The sequence below is a fragment of the Musca domestica genome, unplaced genomic scaffold (assembly GCF_030504385.1).
Source record: "Musca domestica strain aabys unplaced genomic scaffold, Musca_domestica.polishedcontigs.V.1.1 38, whole genome shotgun sequence".
Classification (NCBI taxonomy): domain Eukaryota; kingdom Metazoa; phylum Arthropoda; class Insecta; order Diptera; family Muscidae; genus Musca; species Musca domestica.
In genome coordinates, this window is record NW_026712324.1 from 1,389,781 (window position 1) to 1,416,810 (window position 27,030).

Sequence of the window (27,030 nt, forward strand, 5' to 3'; positions counted from 1 at the left end):
AATTATTTTTAAAAAAAATAATAACAATAAATAAACAAGTTTTGTAATATATAATTTTTTCGCTATTTCTTTTCACATTACATTAAAAAAAATTAAACACTATTTTAACTATTTTTATAAAATATATTTTCTTTTATTATTTTTTACCAAAACAAGAAAACAAAAAATTAATAAAAAAACAAAAATTTATAAATACAAAAAATTAACTAATATCAACAATAAGTATTTTCATTTATTTATTAACTGAGCAAGTTTTTTTTCTAAATTCTTAAATTCGTAACAAATCAAGTCTTTGCCTTTTTTTTTGGGAAGAGTAGAACGAAGAGGGTGAGTGTGAGGAAATGGTTTTGAATCAGTATCTAATCTTTGGGCAAATTACTGTCACTCTTCCCCCGACTGTAGGGCCGTGAACTGCCCAGCATACGCTCCAACAGACTCTGCTTCGATTTACGTTTTGAGGCGACAACTTCTTTGCACAAATCCATAAACACCTCGGCCACCTGATCGACATGATCCGCTGCAGAGACTTCACTAAATTTACACTCAAAATCTTTGGCTAGAATTTCTCCCTCATCTCGGCTGACTTGACGTAAATGCACCATATCGACTTTATTGGCCACCAATTGGACCGGTGTATCCGATTGCAAATCCGATTTGGCACGACGTATATAATTGAAACTATTGCGATCGGTTATGGAATAGACGAGGAGTAGGCCATCTGCCCATTGTACCAATTCGGCGGCATTGGGAAATTCGTCATCAGCCTGAAAAAGAGGAAAGAAAAAATGAAATACATTTACATTTTCACATGACATCACGACGATGCTAAATGGGGTTAAGGCTAAAGGTTGTATGTGTAAACTCACACAGACACACACACGCAAATTAAATATGTGCAACCACTTCGTAAAAAATGTGTCATGTTCTGTTCTCTTTTCTGCTCTGTTTGTTTTTACTTCATTGCGAGAGTCAATTTGTTCGTTTTGTCCACATTTCCGGCCTTGAAAAGGACATAAGACACGAAAGCAGGATATGATGATGACACAAATACATCACTTCTGCCAGTTCGTCAGTGTTAAGTATATGATGCAATTTTTCATTAGGTTGATGACAAAAGATAGGAAGAGCAATAAATATTACAAAAAGAGTACCTATTACTACCCGGCGAATACTTAACGACAACAATTATACGCACTATGGGTCAAGGTTTCGAAATGAGAGAATTGCAGTTGGGAAGGAAGTCGGGGTCTGTAAGGCAAGCCGTAGTCGGCATGTAGATTAAAGACAACAGGATCTTCCCCCACCGCTTAAAGGCAAGGATTCTCTCAGCGATTCTGGTAAAAAAAACCACTCAGTCTCCGAAGACCATATAAAAAGGTGGTGAAATAAGTGACTGACTAGGAATCAACGCCCAGGCGAAATTGCTAAAGATAGAATCTTGAAATTTTGCATGAGGGCCAGTTTTGGTAATAAGGTCAGGTTTTTTGAAGTGCGTACTAAACAGGTGCGAAAAGTACTAAACTGTACCAAAAATTGAATAATTGGTATTAGACAAACGTAATGAGCTAGAATTCTGAAATTTGGAATGAGAGTCACCGATAGAGTGCAGGATAGATGTATCAAAGGATTTTTGGAAATTCGAACTTTAAGGTTACAAAAAGATCTAAAATGTTACTAAATTTCTAAAATGATACAATTTGGTACTATATTAACCCAATTACTATATGTACCATTTGGGATTAGAATCAAGGTTGGAAAGTAAGTTCGAGTTTTAAAAGAAGGTGGTTGCGGAAATATTTACTAAGTGTTTAAACTAAGTGTTGGAATCCTGAAATTCGATATTGAGGTCTATGTCGGTATCTGGAATTGAGACATGGCGTTTTTTATACCCTACACCACAAGGTGGTCAGGGTATTATGCCTTTGTGCATTTGTTTGTAACAGGCAAAAGAAAACGAGATAGACCCATAGTTCCTTCTGATGATCTGCATAGAATCACTTTCTGAGTTGATTTATGCATGTCCGTCCGTCTGTCCGTCCGTCCGTCCGTCTGTCCATGTATTTTTGTGAACAAAATGCAGGTCGCATTTATTATCCGATTGAGATGAAATTTTGCAAACAACATTTGTTTGGCCCAAGGACGAACCCTATTGAAATTGGAGATAATCGGTAAAAATTTAGATATAACTCCCATATATATCTTCGTCCGATTTGCCTTTTATTGTGCACCAAACGTGTAATATAAGCCCGAATAGTATGGAATTTTGCACATACAACCAAATTAGGCCTGAAAATAAGTATGCCAAATTTGATCGAAATCGGTTCAGATATAGCTATAGCTCCCACATATATTGTTCATCCGATTTGTTATTTTTGTCCTCTGCGGCCGTAATATGCACTCTGTAACAACAATATTTGGGGAAATATATCAAATGCAGCTCAGAAATACCTTTGCTAAATTTTATCGAGATCGCTTTAGATTTGGATATAGCTCCCATATATAACTTCGTCCGACGTACCATTTATTGTGCACCAATCGTCTAATATTTATCCAAATGGGATGGAATTTGGCACATACGACCGAATTTAGTCTAGAAGGTAGTATGCCAAATTTGGTAAAGATCGGTTCAGATATAGTTATAGCTCCCATATATATTGTTCATCCGATTTGTTGTATTTGTTACCTACAGCCGTAATATGCACTCCATAACAACGATATTCAGGGAAATATATCAAATACAGCTCAGAAATATGTTTGCCAAATTGCTTCGGCATATTTAGTCCTTTGAATTTTAAATTATAATTATAATCATAGCGTGTATGATTGAATTCTCCCATAAAAACTTTTAATTATTAAGTGGAGCTCTACTAAATTAGCAAAGTGGTGTAGGGTATCACAAAATCGGCCCCGCCCGACTTTAGGACTTTCTTTACTGTTTTTTTTTTTTGAAATGTTTACTAAAATTATAAGTTTGAAAGTAAGTTGCTTGAATTTTGAAATTTTGTATTGGGGTACCTGTTAGGGGTAGGTCTGTGATAGAGTGGTCATTTTGGAAATGTAGGGGTAGGTCTGTGATAAAGTGGTCGTTTTGGAAATGTGTACGACAAGTGTACAAATAGTACTAAATTGTACTATTTTTTGTACAATTTGATATTGGGTGAACAGATAGCGTGGAAATGGTGTCGGGCATATGTGCTATAATTGTACGAAAAGTACTAAATTGATAAAATTTGGAAATTTGATATTTATTTTACTGATGGTGTTTGTGGGAGAGATTTGGCGGTGGTTTGGAAATACGTACTATAATTGTACAAAAAGTACTAAATAGTGCTACATTTCGCATTGGGTGATAGGATGGAGACAAAATTCCGACATTTGATATTTATATTACTGATGGTATCGGCCAATGAGATTTAGCACGAAAAGTACTGAGTATGTACTAAATTTGGTATCGGGTCAGGGAATAGGGCTGGAATCCTCAAATATGATATTGAGATCTCTGTGGGTATCTGAAATTAAGATATAGAGATGATTTTGGAAATGTATTCTATAATTGTACGAAAAGTACTCAATAGTACTAAATTGGGTATTTGCTGAAGGAATGGAACTGAAATATGATATAAATGTCACTGTTGGCATAAAAGGTTGAGATTTGGAGGTGGGTTTGAAAATGTATACTACAGTTGTGCTAAATTGAACTAAATTTAGTATTGGATAAAAGGATAGAGCTGAAACCGTTAAATTTTATATTGCGACGACTGTGTGTGTGTCTAACATTGAGATATGGAACGGTTTTTCAAATGAGTACTAAAATTATACGAAAAGTACTAAATATTGCTATATTTGGTATTTGGAGAGGGGAAAGAGTGCTTCACATCTGAAATTTGTTATTTGGGTGGCTGTTCATGTTTAGCCTGGACATATGAATATTGTTTCGGAAATGTGTACTATGATTGTACGAAAAGTACTGAATGGTACTAAATTTTGTATTGGTTGTAGACATGGAGCTAAATTCGTTATGGATGACCCAGTTGGTATCTGTGGTTTATAGAAGTAGCTGGCTAACGTACTATAATTCTACTAAATGGTACTAAATTTTAGTAATAATTAAAGATCTGAAATTCTGAAATTTGACATTGATATGAAGATTGTTTTTAAAAGCGTGTTACGAAAAGCACTAAATGGTACTAAATTTGGTATTGAGTGAATGTATAGATGTGGAATCCCGAAACTTGATATTGAGTTCTCCGTGGGTATCTGGCGATGGTTTGGCATAGGCATGCCATAATTGTTCGAAGAGTACCAAATAGTATGAATTTTGAATCACTGTTGGCGTCTAGGATGTAGAGATGTAAACTGTTTTGGATATGCATATTAAATTTGGTACTAGGTAAAGGAATGGAGCTGAAATTCTGAAATTTGATATTGAGTCCACTATGGATTTCTAGGGTTTATATATAGAGACGTTGAAATAGTTATTTTATTGAAATTTATATCATTCAACACTTCCCTACAATTACGTATAATTTTGCCATAAATAACTTCAACTTTTTCCTGTTCCCACATGTCCTTCGAACTGAAATTTCTGTGGTGTCTGACCCAGTTTGAAGTGTTGTTTTTTTACAAATGTTGATGGCTATTTGGGTGTGTATGTGCAAATATGAATGTATGTCATCCATAGTTTAAACTACAACCTAACATTGTCCTGTCCTGTCACGAACACCGTCATTCTGACACATAGACAATGACACATGAAACAATAATGATGATAATAAAAGTGTTAATTGTCCAACAAAACAACCTTGATAAACGTTTTGCAAAAAAAAGAACAAACAGATGAACTAAATAAAAGTAAAGTGATGTCAGACAGATATATGTTTATTGTGTGGGAGAACATGACTTTAATGAAGTGACCGGAGATGGAGAGGGAGGAATATTATCTAATAAGCAAACACGTCCAAATTACAATACAACAATGAGGAAATATGGTGAATACCTGCGAAATGTTTAAAAGAGAGGTAAGAGAAAGCAAAACGTGAAGAGAAGGAACAGAAAGACCGTCTTCTACAGAGGAGCTGGTGCCCGTTTACAATAGACGACTTCCAGCTCGTCTATGATAGACGACCTCTAGCTCGTCTATGATAGACGGACCTCCAGCTCGTCTATAGTAGACGGGCCTCCAGCTCGTCTATAGTAGACGGGCCTCCAGCACGTCTATGGTAGACGGGCCTTCAGCTCGTCTATGGTAGACGGGCCTCCAGCTCGTCTATAGTAGACGGGCCTTCAGCTCGTCTATGGTAGACGGGCCTTCAGCTCGTCAATAGTAGACGGGCCTCCAGCTCGTCTATAGTAGATGGGCCTCCAGCTCGTCTATAGTAGATGGGCCTCCAGCTCGTCTATAGTAGACGGGCCTGCAGCTCGTCTATAGTAGACGGGCCTGCAGCTCGTCTATAGTAGACGGGCCTGCAGCTCGTCTATAGTAGACGGGCCTGCAGCTCGTCTATAGTAGACGGGCCTGCAGCTCGTCTATAGTAGACGGGCCTGCAACTCGTCTATAGTAGACGGACCTCCAGCTCGTCTATAGTAGACGGACCTCCAGCTCGTCTATAGTAGACGGGCCTCCAGCTCGTCTATAGTAGACGGGCCTCCAGCTCGTCTATAGTAGACGGGCCTCCAGCTCGTCTATAGTAGACGGGCCTCCAGCTCGTCTATAGTAGACGGGCCTCCAGCTCGTCTATAGTAGACGGGCCTCCAGCTCGTCTATAGTAGACGGGCCTCCAGCTCGTCTATAGTAGACGGGCCTCCAGCTCGTCTATAGTAGACGGGCCTCCAGCTCGTCTATAGTAGACGGGCCTCCAACTCGTCTATAGCAGACGGGCCTCCAGCTCGTCTATAGTAGACGGGCCTCCAGCTCGTCTATAGTAGACGGGCCTCCAGCTCGTCTATAGCAGACGGGCCTCCAGCTCGTCTATAGTCGACGGGCCTCCAGCTCGTCTATAGTCGACGGGCCTCCAGCTCGTCTATAGTAGACGGGCCTCCAGCTCGTCTATAGTAGACGGGCCTCCAGCTCGTCTATAGCAGACGGGCCTCCAGCTCGCCTATAGTAGACGGGCCTACAGCTCGCCTATAGTAGACGGGCCTCCAGCTCGCCTATAGTAGACGGGCCTCCAGCTCGTCTATGATAGACGACCTCCAGCTCGTCTATGATAGACGGGCCTCCAGCTCGTCTATGGTAGACGGGCCTCCAGCTCGTCTATGATAGACGGGCCTCCAGCTAGCTACAAAACTATGAGCACGAACCGAAAATTAGAATGGAAATGCGAAATCTGCAAACCAAGGCAAAAGTCTCCCAACAACACCTACCACACATTTTTCTATTCTGGTGATATGCAAAATTCGCATAAACAACAACATCAACAAGCAGACGAAACCCCGACTGCAGGAGATGAAAACGCACAACCAAACACTCAACAACAACAGAAGAAACAAAGAGAGTCAGATGCTGACTCTGTCAACAACAAAAACGTGAAACGGTTTAGGGAGGGAAATGCTGTAAACATCACCAACAACAGCAATGCTTCAAAAACCGATGTGCAATATCACAACAACAGCGATATGCACTATGCTGAGATCAGGTCGGACATGGCAGAGCTCAAAACAACAATGCAGCAAATGTTAGGCAATATGATGGAGAGTATAAACACTAGTCTCAGTAAAATAAATGACACATTATCCAATATCTCATCTCAGGTCAATGAACTGCAAAAGAAAGATGAAGAGAAGAGTAAGCAGATAACTGAGATGGACAAAAGAATAAATGTACTAGAGCAGAAGACAATACAAAGGAACATCGAAATCAATTGTTCTAATGCTGCCAATATGGATATGGATGCTGCTGCGGTAGTAAAGAAAATTGCTGCTTCAGTGGGCGTCGAAATTAATGATGTCCATATAGAAAACGCTTATTTTGTGAAATCGAAGAGTAAAATAATAGTGGAGCTCTCTTCAGTAAATAAAAAGAAAGAGTTAATGGCGAATTTAAAGAGACATAGGATAGATGAAAATGTTCTCAATGACAGTACTCTGCCCACAAATAGATACATCTATGTAAATGATGAATTAACGCCGACTTACAGGCGATTGTTGTGGTTGGCTAAAACTAAGGCTAAAGAAGATGCCTGGAAATTTGTTTGGGTCAAAAATGGTCATATTTTTGCTCGAAGAAAGGAAAACTCACATCAAATTGTAATCAATAACGCTGCTGACATTGAATTAATAACAAGATCGCAGTAAAAATATCTTTCTTTGCTCAGTTTTTCGGTCTCTAATACGAAATTTTCCAGTATCTACAATCAGATAAAAATAAGCCAAAACATAATTTTTGCCTCAAATTCGCTATATTTGCGAAATCGAATATTAATATAAAATACCAAAATGAATTTTCAAAACCAAATCTTTAATAATTTTAATGAAATCAATGATAATGAATTAACCCAAAACATTTCAATATTATGCATGAACATTAGGTCCATCAGAAAAAATTTTACTGAATTCCTAATATGGACCAAAAATATAATTAATAAAATTAAAATTATAGTCTTAACGGAGACAAATATAAACGACAACGAAAACCAATTTTTTCAAATTAACGGGTACAACTCCGTATTTTTAAACCGTGAAGGGAGAGGAGGAGGAATTGCCATATACATAAATGAAGATATACATTTTAAAAACTTAAACAGTAATACAACATCTTTCGAATCTATGAAATTGGAATTAATATTCAATAGTAATGATGTGATAACCATTGTACCATGCTACAGACCTCCCAACATGAATATAAAAACTTTTATTGATGAATTAGATCAGTCTTTGAATGAAATCAACAAAAAACAAGGTATTATACTCGTCGGTGACATGAACATAGACATAAGCGTTGACAATAGATCCGCCAAAGATTACTTAGATATGTGCGCTACTCATGGACTTCAGTGCCTCATTACAGGAATAACGCGAGAAGATGAACATGGAGGGAGTAGAACGTGTATAGATCATATTTTCGTCAGGCATAATGGGAGGCAAGTCTCCAATTCTGGAATAATCGTTACAACAATTTCGGACCATTATACGATATTCGGATGCATCAAAACGGAAACCATACCAAAAAAGTCCGATATAACAAAGCCTAAAATTAACAATAAAAAGGTAAATTTCCTTATAAAAAACACTGATTGGAAAAATTTGGTAGAAAGGGATAATGATTCCAACCAACTCTTTAACGACATATACAATGTCTTTTGCGAAATTTATGAAAAATGCTCTGAGCCAAAAAAAATACAAACGAAAAACAGAAATGGACTTCCTTGGCTAACTCATGAATTGCTGCAATGCTGCAACATCAGAGATAATTTGTATAAAAATTATCGTAAAAATAAAAATACAATGAACGAAAAAATTTATAAAACGTTCAATAACCAACTAAATAAAAAAATAATTTCGGCCAAAAATCAGTACTTTTACAGAGAATTCGCTAAGAATAGGGGTAATATACGCCAGACCTGGCAAACAATAAATCAAATCATTGGGAAGAAAACCTCTAGCATAGACGAAACCATCAAAACCAATTTCCCCAACCAAAACATTACCGAGATTACCGAAAACTTCGCACAACAATTTAAATCTAACGTGGAGAATATTGTTCACGTATGTGAAATAAAAATTCTGCCACGCATACAAACTAATCTTCCAAATACAATGTTTCTTGAAGAAACAAATGAAGAGGAAGTAAAAAATGTAATCAATAGCCTGCCAGTACCTTACCTCTGTATAAGAAACAAACCGAAAAGAAAAAAAGTATTTAAAATACACCTACTGAACTCTCAATAGTTTATCTTATTATTTTTAGTTTCGAAAAAATAAAAATAAAAAAAAAATTGTCAAAAAAGTTATATATTAAAAACCCCAACTGAACTATACCATTTGTAATATAAAAAAATTGTACATATTCACTCATAATTAAGTTTATCCTGCAGACAAGCCCAAAGCTTCGCAGAACACATGAATTGTTACTTATTATTTATTTTCAATAAAGGAAAAAAAAAAAAAAAAAAAAAAAAAAAAAAAAAAAAAAAAAAAAAAAAAAAAAAAAAAAAAAAAAAAAAAAAAAAAAAACCTCCAGCTCGTCTATGATAGACGGGCCTCCAGCTCGTCTATGGTAGACGGGCCTCCAGCTCGTCTATAGTAGACGGGCCTCCAGCTCGTCTATAGTAGACGGGCCTCCAGCTCGTCTATGGTAGACGGGCCTCCAGCTCGTCTATGGTAGACGGGCCTTCAGCTCGTCAATAGTAGACGGGCCTCCAGCTCGTCTATAGTAGATGGGCCTCCAGCTCGTCTATAGTAGATGGGCCTCCAGCTCGTCTATAGTAGATGGGCCTCTAGCTCGTCTCTAGTAGACGGGCCTTCAGCTCGTCTCTAGTAGACGGGCCTCTAGCTCGTCTATAGTAGACGGGCCTTCAGCTCGTCTATAGAAGACGGGCCTTCAGATCGTCTATAGAAGACGGGCCTTCAGATCGTCTATAGAAGACGGGCCTCCAGCTCGTCTATAGAAGACGGGCCTCCAGCTCGTCTATAGAAGACGGGCCTCCAGCTCGTCTATAGAAGACGGGCCTTCAGCTCGCCTATAGTAGACGGGCCTCCAGCTCGTCTATAGAAGACGGGCCTTCAGCTCGCCTATAGTAGACGGGCCTTCAGCTCGCCTATAGTAGACGGGCCTCCAGCTCGTCTATAGTAGACGGGCCTCCAGCTCGTCTATAGTAGACGGACCTCCAGCTCGTCTATAGTAGACGGGCATCCAGCTCGTCTATAGTAGACGGGCATCCAGCTCGTCTATAGTAGACGGACCTCCAGCTCGTCTATAGTAGACGGGCTTCCAGCTCGTCTATAGTAGACGGGCCTCCAGCTCGTCTACAGTAGACGGGCCTCCAGCTCGTCTATAGTAGACGGGCCTTCAGCTCGTCTATAGTAGACGGGCCTCCAGCTCGTCTCTTGTAGACGGGGCTCCAGCTCGTCTATAGTAGACGGGCCTCCAGCTCGTCTCTTGTAGACGGGGCTCCAGCTCGTCTATAGTAGACGGGCCTCCAGCTCGTCTATAGTAGACGGGCCTCCAGCTCGTCTATAGTCGACGGGCCTCCAGCTCGTCTATAGCAGACGGGCCTCCAGCTCGTCTATAGTAGACGGGCCTCCAGCTCGTCTATAGTAGACGGGCCTCCAGCTCGTCTATAGTAGATGGGCCTCCAGCTCGTCTATAGTAGAAGGGCCTCCAGCTCGTCTATAGTAGACGGGCCTCCAGCTCGTCTCTAGTAGACGAGTCTCCAGCTCGTCTATGATAGACGAGTCTCCAGCTCGTCTACGATAGACGACCTCCAGCTCGTTTATGGTAGACGAGTCTCCAACTCGTCTATAGTAGACTGTCTCCAACTCGTCTATAGTAGACTGTCTCCAGCTCGTCGATAATAGAGGACCGCCTTCTCGTCTACAAAACTCCCTTCAGCTGATCAGTTGGTCTATAAAAGACTCCCTTCTCGCTCCTCTGATTTCCCCTCAACATAGCCTTGTTAACTCTCTGCTTAGCCTCGTTACTACCACCTATGAAATTTCCAAAAACAAATAATTTCCTAAAACCACCTGTTCCTAAACATTGGCGCTTATATTACCGCAATTTACCCAACCATGTAGTTAATTAAAAACACATTTGCATAGCGGGTCGAGTAGTTGAACTAATTTAGCGGATTATGACCTCGGCAAAAAATACTCAAAAGGGTATACCCATAGTTCCTCACCTCCCATGTATCCTCGAAATAGGTTACCCATGGCAACAGGGATTTAGTAACGCACAAACATACACACACTCTGACATACAATTTGTATTTTCACCCCGCAAATGGGAAAATATTGACTGAGAATGCCACACAAACAAACAAACAAACACAGACGCACATCCTGCTTACCTTGGGACATGTGTCGAGCAACTCAAACAGAACTGGTTCTCCATCAACCATGGCTTCATGTTTATATCGATTTTCTGGAATTAGAAGAAACGCAATCCGGTCATGGAATAAAAATATTTTATTAAAATAAAATGGCGAATGGGAGGGGGTAAGGCAGAGAGATAAAGACATAAAATCCGCACAATGACAACAATGAAAATCAACAACGAAGTTAGCAAACACTGACAGCGGTTGTTAGTGGGCAAGGGCTGGGTGGTCGCACAATCATGCGAATTAATTTGTGAACACAGAACAAGGTAAAGTGAATAGTATAGGGAGAGCTTTGCCATAAAAATAAGTTACTTATATTTGCTCTCCATCGAAGCGGGGGATTCAAATGCTCTTTACATGCCACACACACAGAAATTATAAAAATATATATGATTTGTCACGTAAGCTGCTGCTGGTGCTACGTGTGTGTGGCAAGGACATTTTCGCCACATGATAAAGGCACACACATACACACAGAAGGTGAGTTAAAGGATTCTATTTAAGGCATGGTTAGTGGCGAACACACAAAATCGCAGAGAACACAACGCTTTGTTATGAACTAAAAAAAATGCAATTATTGCTGCCTTACAAGCGTCATAAAAAAGTTTATGGGTTAAGCAATTCAGAAGCTTTTAGCAAAAATATTTTCAGTGTTTTTGTTAAAAAATTAATAAGGTATTAAACAAAATGCAGGACATTGATATTGACTTGCCCACCTGTTTGATGATCATATTCTCCTATATAACGTTTTGTTAAAAATCGAACAATTAGTGCTGGAAGTATAAAGAAAGAGTACGAGATGAGAGGATAATTAATCTAAATTTTGAAGTGAATATCAGAGCCATAAAAATAAATATTACAAGATTAATTATACCATGGACAAATAGAGCCACAAACGAGGATTCTTTAATCATTTTTTTAAGGTATATTTTAAGGCCTCCCGTAGCCGAAGGCGTGGATTTTCTTTAAATAATAATAAAAAAGAGCTATAAATGTGATTGCTTTGAAATATTTTTCTAAGACAGAAGAAAAAGAAGTAAATTTTTAAAAACATTTTCAAGGGTTATCTGACGTGATTTTTTTTAGTATTTTGATTTTTTTTTTTCATATTTTCCTAAGGGCTAACAAGGCTACAAATCTGTATTAATAACAAATATTTTTGGCAATCTTATTTAAGGCCTAACTGATCAATGAAAGTGGATTTTGTAAAAATACGACTTTCCTGTTTTTTTTTTCTAAGTATTTTTTCAAGGCTAACAAACCCAAATCATGGGTTTTGTTCAGATATTTTCAAAGATTTCGATTTTAAAAATATCTTTTAAAACTTGTCAGAGCCATGAACAAGAATTTTTAAAAAATAGTTGTTTCCGGAACTAACAAATCTTTAACGTAGATTTTTATACACCTCGAAATATTGGTCCTGCACATAGGAATTTGTATATGAATCACGAAATTGTACATGGTCTTAGGTGTAACATTTGTGTGAATATTACTAAAATTTCCATGAAATGCGAATATTTTCAATGCTTCACTCAGTTTCCCGCAAAGCCACTAGTGTATAATCATCGGATAATATTAAGCGGGACCTCGACTTTTATATGAGAGGGAGTAAATACATATAAGACAAGGACTGTTATGCATTATTTCAAAACCGAAGTAGAGCAAACTAGGTGTACCTAGGGTAGCACGTGGTCGACACTGCACGACTATAGCCTTGGATTACTAATTTTAATACCAATTTGGGAAAATGTTGGTAATTTAAAAACACAAGTAAAGCTTAGTAATAATGATCAGTATAGGACCACGTTTTATTTAAAAAAATTAAGGAGTCACGTTTTGTGGGTCTCCGAATTAAATATTCTATAAGCAAAGTCTTGTGGTAAATGAAAAAAAAAACAAATTTTGTTGGTAGTCAGGTTATTATGTTTTTGTGCATTTGTTTGTAACAGGCAAAAGGAAACGAGATAGACCCATAGTTCCTTTTGATGATCTGCATAGAATCACATTCTGAGTCGGTTTATGCATGTACGTCCGTCTGTCCATCCGTCCGTCCATGTATTTTCGTGAAAAAATTACGAAATTTAGATATAGATATTTATTGTGCACCAAACGTGTAATATCAGCCCGAATAGTATGGAATTTTGCACATACAATCAAATTAGTCCTGAAAAAAGTATGCCAAATTTGATCGAAATCGGTTCAGATATAGTTATATATTGTATTGTTCAACCGATTTTTTATTTTTGTCCTCCGGCGCCGTAATATGCACTCTGTAACAAAAATATTTGGGGAAATATATCAAATACAGCTCAGAAATATTTTTGCCAAATTATATCGAAATCGGTTCAGATTTGGATATAGCTCCCATATATAACTTCGTCCGATTTACCTTTTATTGTGCACCAAACGTCTAATATTTGCCCAAATGAAATTTGGAACTTACGACCGAATTGAGTTTATAAGCTAGTGTGCCAAATTTTGTGAAGATCGGTTCAGATATAGCTATAGCTCCCATATATATTGTTCATCCGAATTGTTATTTTTGTCCTCCGTAATATGCACTCCATAACAACGATATTCAGGGAAATATATCAACTACAGCTCAGAAATACCTTTACTAAATTTTTTCGAGATCGGTTCAGATTTGGATATATCTCCCATATATAACTTCGTCCGATTTACCTTTAATTGTGTACCAAACGTCTAATATTTGTCCAAATGGGATGGAATTTGGCACTTACGACCGAATTGGGTCTAGAAGCTATTATGTCAAATTTCGTGAAGATCGGTTCAGATGTAGCTATAGCTCCCATATATATTGTTAATTCGATTTTTTATTTTTGTCCTACGCAGCCGTAGTATGCACTCCATAACAACAATATTTGGGGAAATATATCAAATACAGCTCAGAAATACCCATGCCAAATTTTATCGAGAACGGTTCCGATTTGGATATAGCTCCCATATATATCTATACGATTTCAAATCAATTGTGCACCAAATGGGCAATACAATTCCGTATTTAAAAGATCCAAATGCTTCGGCATATTTAGTCCTTTGAACTTTGAATTATAATTATAATCATAGTGCGTATGATTGAATTCTCGCCATAAAAACTTTTAATTGTTATGTGGAGCTCTACTAAATTAGCAAAGTGGTGTAGGGTGTCATAAAGTCGGCCCCGCCCGACTTTAGGACTTTCTTTACTGGGTTTTTTAATATTTTTCTGCGATAGCAGAGCAAGAGCCACATATTTATTTTTTTTTCAAATATGTTTTTTTGCAACGCTTAGCAGAGTGATTTTTGAGGGTTATCTGAACAACAAACTCGGATGCTTTTTAAAATATTTTTCCAATACTTAAAAAAATTGATTTTTTCAAAACCCAACAAACTTGGATATTTTTTAAATAATTTTTTTAAAACTTTGAAGAACCATAAACTGGGATTTTTGAAAATACTTTCCCAAGAGCAAACAGTACTACAATAGTGAATTTATTACAAATATTTTCATTCAAAATTTTTTTAAAAATAAATATTTTCATTCAAAAATTTTTAAAAAAAAAATATTTTTGTTCAAAAATTTTTATAAAAAAATATTTTTATAAAAAAAATTATTTTTATAAAAAAATTTTTTCAAACAATTTTCATGGAATTGTTGATCTACCAAAGTATTTTTTTTTAAATCAATCAAAAGTCAATTTTTTTAATATAGGATGTTCCATATGGATCCTGTCTCGCCAAGTTATGCTGATCTACTTGTGAATGTCCGTTAGTCTGTCCATTTTAAATTTTAAGCAAGCTTCGAAATTATGTCCCGATTTTCAGGAAATTTTGGAATGGGTTAGAGATTTGGTCAGAATAGATGCCTATGGTGTTTGGAGATGATCCCAAAATATTTAGGATCTAGTGAGATAAAAAAACTGCAACAAAGTCAAACACCATAATTTTTACATTTTTTTTTTTTTAATGTTATTGAATAAAAGCTAAAAATGTGAGAAATAGTATCAAATTTTAGAATAAGTTTAGATTTGTTCGAATTGGTCACCTTTGGCTCGAATTATGGCCTTAAAAGGCCAATGAACAGTCACAAGCTGCCCGAATGTTGCTCTGCGGTAATTTGGCCCACTCCCGGCGAATCGCTTGCTTGAGGTGATCGACACTTTGGTATTTTTAGTGTCTACCTTGCTTTCCAAAATACTCCAGACACAATAGTCAAACTGATTGGTATTAGGAGATTTTGGTGGACATTGTGAGCTGGGAATGAAGCGAGGAAATCATTTTGTAACCATTCTTGGGTGGCGCGTCCCACTCAGCGATGGTTCTGAGAACTGTTGAAATGTCTCAGGTCTCGCTCGACAACGAATGTTTTCTCATCGGAGATGGAGAAAAACTAATTCGGCAGTTCACCACTTTCGGCCAAGCGAAGCAACTTTTTAGCTCTTTTGAGTATATTTTCTTTCTATTGCGGTGTAAGTTCTTGCACTTGTTGGAATTTCTATGGTTTTACCCCGAGCTCATTTTTCATCATTCAATATTTGCCGAATGGAATATTGCGATATGTTCAGCTGACGAGCTAATTTTCGGCCACGCGGGTTTCGATCAGGTCGTTTTTATACCCTCCACCATAGTATGGAGGGCATATTAAGTTATTTATTCCGTTTGTAACACCTCGAAATATACATTTTAGACCCCATAAAGTATATATATTCTTGATCAGCATAAAATTATATGTCGTCCGTCTATCCGTCCGTTCGCTTGTGGAAATCAGTCTAGTTTCCGAACGAAATGAAGTAGGTTGATAAAATTTTACTCAAATGTGTATTATGTCTGCAGGACTTTTGGTATTGAAAATGGGTCATGTAGGTCCACGTCTTTGTATAGCCCCCATATAACGGTACCTCCCGATATTCGATACTTTGATGATTTTAGCGACACTATTTATCGGAATTATTTCAATTTTGGTATTTGAAGTTCGTAATGGATACTACATCCTAAGACCAAAAATGAGCCATGTCTTCGTATACCCTCCATATAACGGTACCTCCCGATATTGGGTATTTTGATGATTTTAGAGACGTTATTTACAGGAACTATTTCAAATTTAGAATTTGAAGTTCGTAATGAATACTACAGCCTATGACAGAAAGTTGCCTGTGCAGGTCCACGTTTTCGTATAGCCCCCATATAACGGTACCCCCGGATATTCGGTATTTTAATGATTTCAGCGTCATTATTTACCGGAATTATTTCAATTTTTGTAATTGAAGTTCGTAATGGATACTACAGCCTATGACAGAAAATTGTCTGGGCAGGTCCACGTTTTATAACCCCCATGGTACCTCCCTATATTCGGTATTTTGATGATTTTAGCTACATTATAAACAGATTTTTTTTTTCAAGTTTCGCATTTGAATATTGTAATAGCTTGTGACAAAAGTTGCCTATGCAGGTCCAAGTCGTCGTATAGACCCTAATATACGGCTACATTCGGTATTTTTGAGATTTTAACAGAATTTTTAACGGATTTTATTTTATTTATTTTTTTTTTTTGAAAATTGTTAAATTTGTACCAAATGGTGGAGGATATTCAATGTTTTTTTTTTATCTCTTTTTTAAAGTGCCAACTAATACCCTTTCTGTTATATCAAGAAAATTATTTCTTAAAAAAATATTTCGATAAAAAAATTATCTTCTTTTTTGACTATTCTTTAAAAAAAAATTGTAAAGTAAATAATTCTCATATTATCCCTTTTTCCTGTGTGTCACAGTCCTGTCAGGATTTTTCTTCCCGTAAATCCTTTGGACACATTTATCAACGATATGTTTTCACAATTGATAAGAAGAAAACAAATAAATCCGTAATAAAAATAATTCATGGCAAATACATTTCGCATGCGACTTAATTAGTTCTGGTCATCAACTTAATGGACATTTCCGTCGTCAAACAAAATAAAGAGCAATTCCAAATGTGAATGACAAATCGCTAGGCAATGTGGTTCGGGGGGTGGAGATAAGGGACGAAATCTCAAAATGTAAATACAAAAAAAAAATATTCAGGAAAATAGCTGCACAAATATTTACTCCTACACAAACTAAGGGTGGTTTTGCCTCACACTTTATTTCCCAAAAGGACCAAAGGACATAAATAACATTTTAACCTGGGCCGGGCAAGTGCATGAGGTTTTACTGCTCTCCATGTCGTTCCATGCAATCAGGTGTCATACGATTTTACACAAGGACTTTGTTTTCATGTTTTTTTTTTTTTTTTAGAAAAGCAAACATGACCGGTGCTTGGAGAGTGACACCCAACAAAAGCATTCAGGATGAATGCACACAGGCAAGCCGGCCGGGAGGGTAAATGTCCCGCCTTGACCGGTGGCCGGTTATTGCAACAACCCCTCACACAAAAACAGAAAAAAACCGACAATAACATGAAACAATGTAGCGTGTAAACACACAATGTTGCCACCATAAACACGCAACATTAGGGTGCATAGAGGATGGCCCACCACCTAAAGAGGGGGTGGTCATGGGGGCTTTGTGAATAAATGGTCTCATGGGAAACTTCAATATTGTTAACATTATTGTTTCGAAGCAAAGTTTTAAGACTCTCACCTGGATAAGGCTAACTACGGTTGTTATTTTTCTGCTTGACATGTGTGTGTGTGTGTGGGATTGTCGTGTGGGCATGACTTGCATTGTGGGTGTGAGTGTGTGTTTGTGAGTTTTGGACTTGGCAATATGCATTTTTCACTTTTTTTTCTAATTTTTTATTTTTTCAAACAACCAGACGTCGCCGGCTGCCATTACTTTGTCGTTGGTATTGCTTTGTTCGAATTACTCCTTTATTACCCGCCATTTGGTTGACCTCATTTTTTTTGCTGTTAATTTATACGCTTACGAGGGTCACCGGGTGGGGTGGGCCCGGCCACTGCAAGAATTTAGGTCAACATGAAACACAAAAAAATGAATGCATTCGAGGAAAAAAGTTGTCAGGTATTTTTTGTTTTGTTTGTTTTAAATGCATAAATGTCTAGTTGAAATTGAATTTCTGTGGACAGTTGTAAAAAATTGCGACCTACTTTTCTTTTTTATCAAAGTCAGAGCCAAAAATAGGTATATTTTTAATTTACAAAATTTTCAAATTTTTGAATTTTGTATATATATTTTTATAAAAGAGTCCAAAGAGTTAATAAAAAACCAGTAAAGAAAGTCTTAAAGTCGTTCGGGGCCGACTTTATGATACCCTACACCACTTTGCTAATTTAGTAGAGCTCCACATAACAATAAAAGTTTTTATGGGAGAATTCAATGACACACGCTATGATTATAATTATAACTTAAAGTTCGACGGACTAAATATGCCGAAGCATTTGTATCTTTTAAATTCGGAATTGTATTGCCCATTTGGTGCACAATTAATTTGGAATCGGATAAAGATATATATGGGAGCTATATCCAAATCTGAACCGATCTTGATAAAATTTGGAAAAGATATTTCTTAGCTGTATTTGATATATTGAATATCGTTGTTACGGAGTGCATATTACGGCTGTGGGTAACAAATATAACAAATCGGATGAACAGAATATATGGGAGCTATAGCTACATCTGAACCGATCTTCACCAAATTTGGCGTACTAGCTTCTAGACTCAATTCGGTCGTATGTGCCTAATTCCATCCCATTTGGGCAAATATTAGACGTTTGGTGCACAATAAAAGGTAAATCGGACGAAGTTATATATGGGAGCTCCAAATCTTAGCTGATCTCGATAAAATTTAGCATAGGTATTTCTGAGCTTTATTTGATATATTTCCCCAAACATTGTTCCCAGAGTGCATATTACGGCTGCGGAGGACAAAAATAACAAATCGGATGAACAATATATATGGGAGCTATAGCTATATCTGAACCGATTTCGATCAAATTTTGCATACTTATTTTCAGGCATAATTTGGTTGTATGTGCAAAATTCCATATTATTCGGGTTGATATTACACGTTTGGTGCACAATAAAAGGCAAATCGGACGAAGACATATATGGGAGCTATATCAAATTTTTTACCGACTATCTCCAATTTCAATAGGGTTCGTCCTTGGGCCAAACAAATTTTGTTTGGAAAATTTCATCTCAATCGGATAATAAATGCGACCTGCATTTTGTTCACAAGAATACATGGACAGACGGACAGACGAACATTTAAATGTCAAATGTCAATAAATCGTTTGTGTCTCGTACCATCGCTCGTTACCGTGATACTGGTAGCGTAGCCCGACGTCAAGGAAGTGGACGGCAGAAAACAGCAACATCAGCAGAAATGGTTCCAAAAATAAAGAAGCGACTTGATCGTAACCCGCGTCGCAGTGGCCGAAAAATGGCTCGTGAGTTGAAAATATCGCAATATTCCATTCGGCAAATATTGAAAATTGAACTCGGAGTAAAGCCATTGAAATTCCAAAAAGTGCAAGAATTTACATCGCAACAGAAAGAAAATAGACTCAAAAGAGCTAAAGAGTTGCTTCGCTTGGCCGAATGTGGTGAGCTGCCGAATTTGGGTTTCTCCGATCTCCGATGAGAAAACATTCGTTGTCCAGCAGTTTGTAAACAAACAAAATGATCGTGTTTGCTTGCCAAAGAGGTCAGTTGAAAATGTGCACCTTCGGTTGCCCACCAAAATTCAAGTGCCGGCCATGGTGATGGTGCGGTGTGGGCCGCCATAACAGCCGATGGTCGCTCTCCTCTCGTATTAATCGACCGTGTCATCAGAATAAATGCCGAATGTTATTGCGAAAATATTCTGAAGGGTGTATTAAAGCCTTGGGCACGCAAACATTTTGGCCGCAGACCTTGGACATACCAACAGGACTCAGCACCATCGCTGAGTGCGACGTGCGACCCAAGAATGGTTACAAAAAGAGGTTCTTCGCTTCATTTCCAGCTCACCAATCCGTTGAACTATTGTGTCTGAATTATTTTGGAAAGTCTGGCACTAAAAATACCAAAGTGTCGATCACCTCAAGCAAGTGCTTCGCCGGGAATGGGCCAAAATACCGCAGAGCAACATTCGGGCAGCGTGTGACTGTCTTATTGGTCGTTTGAAGGCCATAATTCGTGCCAAAGGTGACCAATTCGAACAAATCTAAACTTACTCTAAAATGTGATGTCATTTCCGACATTTTTAGCTTTCATTCAATAATATTTAAAAAATGTAAGAATTATGACATTTGACTTTGTTGCAGTTTTTTTATCTCACCCTGTATATTCTTGTTGAGCAGAAAATTCTATGTCGATTTAGTGATGTCCGTCCGTCTGTGGAAATCACTCTAGCTTCCGAACGAAATAAAGTAGGTTGACAAAATTTTACTCAAATGTATATTATGTCCGCAGGACTGTTGAAGATGGGTCATGTAGGTCCACGTTTTGGTATAGGCCCCATATAACGGTACCTCCCGATATTCGCGATTTTGGTGATTTGAGCGGCATTATTTACAGGAATTGTTTCAAATTTTTTATTTGACTTTCGTAATGGATACTACAGCCTATGACAGAAAATTTTCCATGCTGGTCTACGTATAGCCCCCATATAATGGTACCTCCCTATATTCGGTATTTTGATGAATTAAGCTACATTATTCACAGATTTTTTTTATTCAAGTTTCGCATTTGAATATTGTAATGGCTTAAGACAAAAGTTGCTTATACAGGTCCACGTTGTCGTATGGACCCTAATATAACGGCTACATTCGGTATTTTTAAGATTTTAACAGAATTTTTAAAGAATTTAATTTTTTGGAAAATTGTCAAAATCGTTCCAAATGATAGAGGGTGTTGCAAAATCGGCTCAGCCTAACTTACAGATTTTTTACGTGTTTTTTTTTTAATATTTTGAGAACATATGAACCTTTTATTACTTTTTAGGACATATTCCAAACCCATTTAGTACTTTTCATACTTTTTTGGCACCTGTTTCCTAAAACAACATGTAAATATCCAGTTGCCTGAAGGCAAATTTACCTCTATCACAAAAGTTAAAAATTTTGAATATCCACGAACCTCATAAAATTAACATCCGATTCCATTCAGACTTGGTACATCGCAATATTTCTATCAACACAAGAAATTTCATAAAGATGGTAGAGATCGGACCATTCCTTCTGGTACCACCCCCACATAGGGTCAATATTTTGATTAACCGAAACGAGCATAATATTCGAAATAAGCATCCAGTTCCCTTCATATTTCACACATCACATTATTTCTACTAACACAAGATATGTTGGAATGAAGGAATTAATCGATCCACTCCTTCTTGTACTTCCCTTACGAAATTCAACATTTTGAATATTTTTTTTTCAGACTGGTACATCTCTATATTTTCTTCTACACAAGATCCGTTATAAATATGGTAGAGATCGGACCATTTCTTCTGGTACCCACCCCACATAGTGTTCACGATTTTGAAAAACAAAATGCTCAAATAAGCATCCTCCTCTCTTCAAATTTCCCACATCAAAACATTTTTGCCACCGCAAGATCTGTTATGAAGATATATATCTGCGAACTCCTTCTGGTACCTCACACACAAAGGGTAACAATTTCCCATACTTAAATCTCTCATAACTTGCGAAACAAGTCGGCTATTCTTTCCAACTTGCTATATCTAAATATTTATCTTAATCAGAAATCTGATATGAACATGTGTTATATCGAAATTTATGATTTCGCTATAATTGGATATAAATGTTCGATTTCCTTCAAATTTTGCACATACCAATAGTTGTATCTGAATTAGATGAATACTTCGGTCCGCTATATCTGTTACCTCACGCATATTTCCACATTTTCCAAAAAATTGCACATATCTTAATTAAAGTTTAGGAAGTAGACGTTATAGTCCGAATTTGGCACGTTGTAATATTTTTATCAGTCTTAGGTCAGATACGAATTGGTCAATATTGGCTAACTGCTTCGGAACCTCTAAGAGTTTGAATAATCATAAGTCAAGGCTGAGAGTATACATCTGTCGGAAAACCCGACTGATACTATTTTCACTGCCTATCTATAAGTGTGGATTGTATTTATGACCTTAATACGGTTATGGATTTTGATCTATCATCGTGAATATTAAAAAAAAATTATGCCCTCCGCCATAGTATGGAGGGTATATTAAGTTTGTCATTCGGTTTGTAATACCTCGAAATATGCATTTTAGACCCCACAAAGTATATATATTCTTGATCAGCATGAAATTCTATATCGATTTTTCGATGTCCGTCTGTAGAAATCACTCTAGCTTCCGAACGAAATGAAGTAGATTGATAAAATTTTACTCAAATGTATATTATGTCTGCAGGACTTTTGGTATTGAAAATGGGCCATGTAGGTCCAAGCTTTGGTATAGCCCCCATATAACGGTACCTCCCGATATTCAGTATTTTGATGATTTTAGCGGCACTATTCACCGGAATTGTTTCAAATTTTGTATTTGAAGTTCGTAATGAATAATACAGGCTGAGACAGCAAATTGTCTGTGCAGGTCCACGTCTTCGTATAGCCCTCATATGACGGTAAGTCCTGATATTCGGTATTTTGATGAGTTTAGCAACATTATTCCCCGGAATTGTTTCAAATTTGGTATTTAAAGGTTGTAAAAATTCTACAGCCTAAGACAGCAAACTGTCTGTGCAGATTCATGTCTTCTGATAGCCCCCATATAACGGTACCTCCCGATATTCGATATTTTGTTGATTTTATCTACATTATTCATCGTTTTTTTTTTTAAAGTTTCGCATTTGAATATTGTAATGGCTTATGCCAAAAATTACCTATGCAGGTCCATGTCGTCGTATGGACCCTAATATAACAGCCACATTTGGTGTTTTTAAGATTTTAACAGAATTTTTAACGGATTTTATTGTTTTTCAGAATTGCCAAGTTCGTTCTAGATGGTGGAGGGTATTCAAGTTCGGCCCTGCCGAACTTACAGCTTTTTTACTTGTTTTTTCAACAAATATCTGTTAGCATGGATTATGATCGCGGATTTTTTGGAAAACTATCTATATAATAAATCTGCAATCGTGAATTTTTAGAAAATAGTTTTTTATAAAGAAAAAATTCTTACTATTCTCCCAGATGTTCTTCCATGTCCCCTATATATCTCTCTCGATGCATCTCTACACACATTTGTTTTTTTTTTCAAAAGTAATCTTTACTCACTTTCTGTTTACACACCCAAGCCAATAAAATGCCACTTTTCAAATTCGAGAAATTTATTACACCTACATTACGCTCTTGAATGGCGCTATTACGCCACCTTTGCGATTAATCTTTCAATCCGTGCATTCATGCACCACAAAATAGTCGGAGTAATACCAAAAAGAAACACCAGCTAACAGAAAATGAGAAAAATTGTGACACTTCACCTCGCCGATAATTCCAAGCATTGGCGCTGTGATTTATTCGCCTGCACATGCTGGCCGCTGCCGCCGGCATTCTTGAAAATATCATAAATTTCTGACAACAATTTCGAGCAACTTAAATTCTAGTTGTCTGATCTTTTCCTTGCCCTCCTCCCCCCTCTTCAAAATTATTTGTTAAGTATCTTGAGGATTACAACATCATTTATGTTTCACTGCCAAATTTCAAGGCAATTGGCTGGCTAGCGGGTGGCCGATCGTTCGAATAATAAACATTGCCTGGCTGTCGGTATGTCTGTTTGTCTGTCTGCCCCCTCTCTGTGTGTAATGATTATCGCAATAATTACACGTTTGTTTGGTTTTTTGGCTATATTTCTCACTTCTGTCTGTGTTCTTCTTACATTCCGTTTGTTTATCTTTTTTGGTTTACATGTGTATGTATGTATGTATGTATGTATGTATATGAATTATACATATATACATTTTTAAAATGAACACATGTTTTTTGTTTTGATTTCGTTTCATGCTGTTCAGTTTTTTTCCTTCTTAACGTTTTGTTAGCGTAATTTCGAAAACCCAAACACAAGTGTTTCAGGAAGAAATCGGTTTGCGGAAAGTTTTAGGAAAACCGTTGTAATACTCCAATTTGTATGGATTTGTAGATTCTTTGAAATATCTGTCGATTTAGCCTACAGATGTATACCCTCAGCCAATGTTCGAATATTTAAATATATTTTGACTTCTGTTATGATTATTAAAATTGTTGACCCTCTATGCAGTAGGTTCCAAAGGACTGGGCCAATATTGTTTATTTCGTATCGGACCTAAATAAATATGATATAAATATTGCGACGTGCCAGGTTTGGACTACTTCCTTCACTTCATATGAGATATGTGATAATTTTTAGAAAATGTTAAAATGCGTGCGTGAGGTACCAGATATAGTCGACCGAAGTATTTCATTCTCATACTTCATCTAATACAGATAAAAATATTGGTATGGGCAAAATTACAAGAAAATCGGACATTTATATCGAATTTGATGCGAAATCATAAGTTCCATATTCATCTCAGATTTCTGGTGGAGTAAAATATTTGGATATAGCAAATTGAAAAAAAATCGCTGACTTGTTCCACAAGTTATGACAGATAACAGTATTGAAAATTTGGACCCTTTGTGGATGAGGTACCAGAAGGGGTTCGCAGATATATATCATATTCACCACAGATCTTGTGCTAGCAAAAATGTTTCTACGCGTGAAAGTTGAAGAGATTTGGATGCTTATTTCGCTTTTTTTGAGCGTTTTGGTTTTCAAAATCTTGAATCCTATGTGTGGGAGGTGCCAGAAGGAATGTTCCGATCTCTACTATATTTATAAGATATCTTGTGCTGATAGATATATTGCGATGTACCAAGCCTGAATGAGATTGGAGGTTAATTTCGCGTTTTATGAGCTTTATGGATATTCAAAATTTTGAACCTTTGTGGGAAGGTGCCAGAAAAAGTAGACCGATATATCGCAACCTCACACCAGATGAAGTGAACCGGATGCTTATTTCGGAATTGATGATCGTTTTGGTTAATCAAAACTTTGATCCTTGGTGAAGCAGGTACCAGCAGGAAAAGTCCGATCTCTGCCAACAGAGTTGATAGAAAAATTCAGATGTTCGAATTTTGAATGGAATCATGGATATTCAAAATGTTGACCCCTTCTAGGGAAGGTACCAGAAGGAGTGGACCGATATATCCCATCTTCATCCCAGACCTTGTGTTAGTAGAAATAAAGGGATGTTCAATATATGAAGAGAACTGGATGCTTATTTCGAATTTTATATATATTTTTTTGGTTAATCAAAACATTGACTCTTTGTGGGGGAGGTAGCAAAAGGAAAAATCCGATCTCCTCCCTAGTTTTAATAGATCTTGTGTTGATAGAAATATTGAGATGAGCCAATCTACCATCTTTAAAACAGATCTTGTTTTGATGGAAATATTGAGATGAACCAAGTCTGAATGGAATCGGATGTTAATTTCGTATTTCATGAGCTTCATGAATATTCAACATTTTTAACCTTTGTGGTGGAGGTACCAGAAGGAGTGAACCGATATATTCCATCTTCACAGCAGATCTTGTGGTAGTAGAAATAATGGGACGTGTGTAATTTGAAGACAATCTGACTATTTCATCACATTTGATGAGAGTTATAATTTATTAAAATGTTGACCCTTTATGGGGGAGGTACTTGATGGAGTGGGCCGAATATCTAAAAATATCTGAGTGCTTGGGCCCAAAAGTCCCTGTGAAAATATTTTTTTAAAAATACACTTTAGTTAGCCGTCAAAATCCTTGTGAAAATATTTTTTTTTAAATTCGTTGTTTGGAAAAATGTTCTTTCAAAATCAACTATGGTAACTCCGATGGTCTTTTAAAAAAATATTTTCAATAAATCCACGTTTTTAGTTCTGATGGTACTTGATCAAGTATAATTCAAAAATTATGGTAGTTCGGTCAGTCCTTGAAAAAATATTCTCCAAAAATACACATTCTATGGAAAAAATACTGGTTTAATGGATAATGCTTGAAAAAATTTTTTTATAAATCCTCTTCGGTCAAATCCTCTGATGGTCATTGTAAAAAAATATTTTCAAAAAATCGTTTGTAGCGCTAACGGGACTTGCAAAAGTATATTTCAAAAATTATTGTAGCTTTGGTAGTCATTAAAAATATTAAGAAAAAACTTCACGTTCTGTGGGTATGTTGGACCGGTGACAAAATATTCTGAAAAAGATCTGGGTTGTTGGCCATAAAAATCCTTGGAATATATTTTTTTTTAATCCATTCTTTATTCTTTAAAAATCGTGGTTTGTGGTCCTGGTAGTAAAATAATATTCTTTAAAAGCCCTGGGATTTGGTTTTGATTGCCCTGGAAAAAATTATGCTTTAAAAATCCACGTGTGTGGCTAAGAGGGTACGTAAAGAAAATTTATTAAAATAATTCATGATTTTGGCTTTATTGGTCCTAGAACAAATATTCTTAAAATTTACAATGGGTGGGTCTGTTAGCCCTTAACAATATTATTAAAAAATGCATGTTCGTTGGGTTTAAAAACCCTTGGGGATAATATTCTCTACAAATCTACTTTCGGTGGCTTTGTTGGTCCTTGTAAAATACGTACAAAACCCATAATATAGCTCTGATGGCCCTTCTAAAAATATGCCTTAAAAATCCACATTTAGTAGATCTGTTGGTTCTTGGAAAAATATTCTTTAAAAATACACATTGGCAACTCTGATGGTCTTTAAAAAAAAATTAAAAAACCACGTCTGTAGCTCCTATTGTCCTTGAAAATGTATACTTTAAAAATTATTGTAGCCCTTGAAAAAATATTCAAAAAATACACGTTTTATGGGTATGTAGGTCCGGTGACAAACTATTCTAAACAAAATCTGGGTTGTTGGCCATAAAATTCCTTGGAAAATATTTTTTTAAAATATACGTTTGTTGCTCTGATGTTCGTGAACAAATATTTTTTAAAAATCGTGATTTGCAGCCAAAAAAATATTTTCAAAAAA

The 27,030-nt window shown here is 36.7% G+C and overlaps 1 protein-coding gene across 2 annotated transcripts in view; it reads right to left on the reverse strand.

Moving 5' to 3' along the window:
• Window positions 1-275: 275 nt before the first annotated feature.
• LOC101896058 (ras-related and estrogen-regulated growth inhibitor) overlaps window positions 276-27,030 on the reverse strand; it is a 32,874-nt gene continuing 6,119 nt past the window's right edge. The window contains exons 2-4 of one of the 2 annotated variants that reach the window (XM_005180744.3): window positions 11,753-11,809; window positions 11,007-11,080; window positions 280-764 (exon numbers count right to left, since the gene is read on the reverse strand). In XM_005180744.3, the coding sequence (XP_005180801.1) occupies window positions 360-764; window positions 11,007-11,080; window positions 11,753-11,809 (536 nt within the window). In that variant the 3' untranslated portion in view covers window positions 280-359. Of the gene's footprint in view, window positions 765-11,006; window positions 11,081-11,752; window positions 11,810-27,030 lie in introns of both variants that reach the window. The other variant, XM_020035789.2, reaches the window with a different exon arrangement.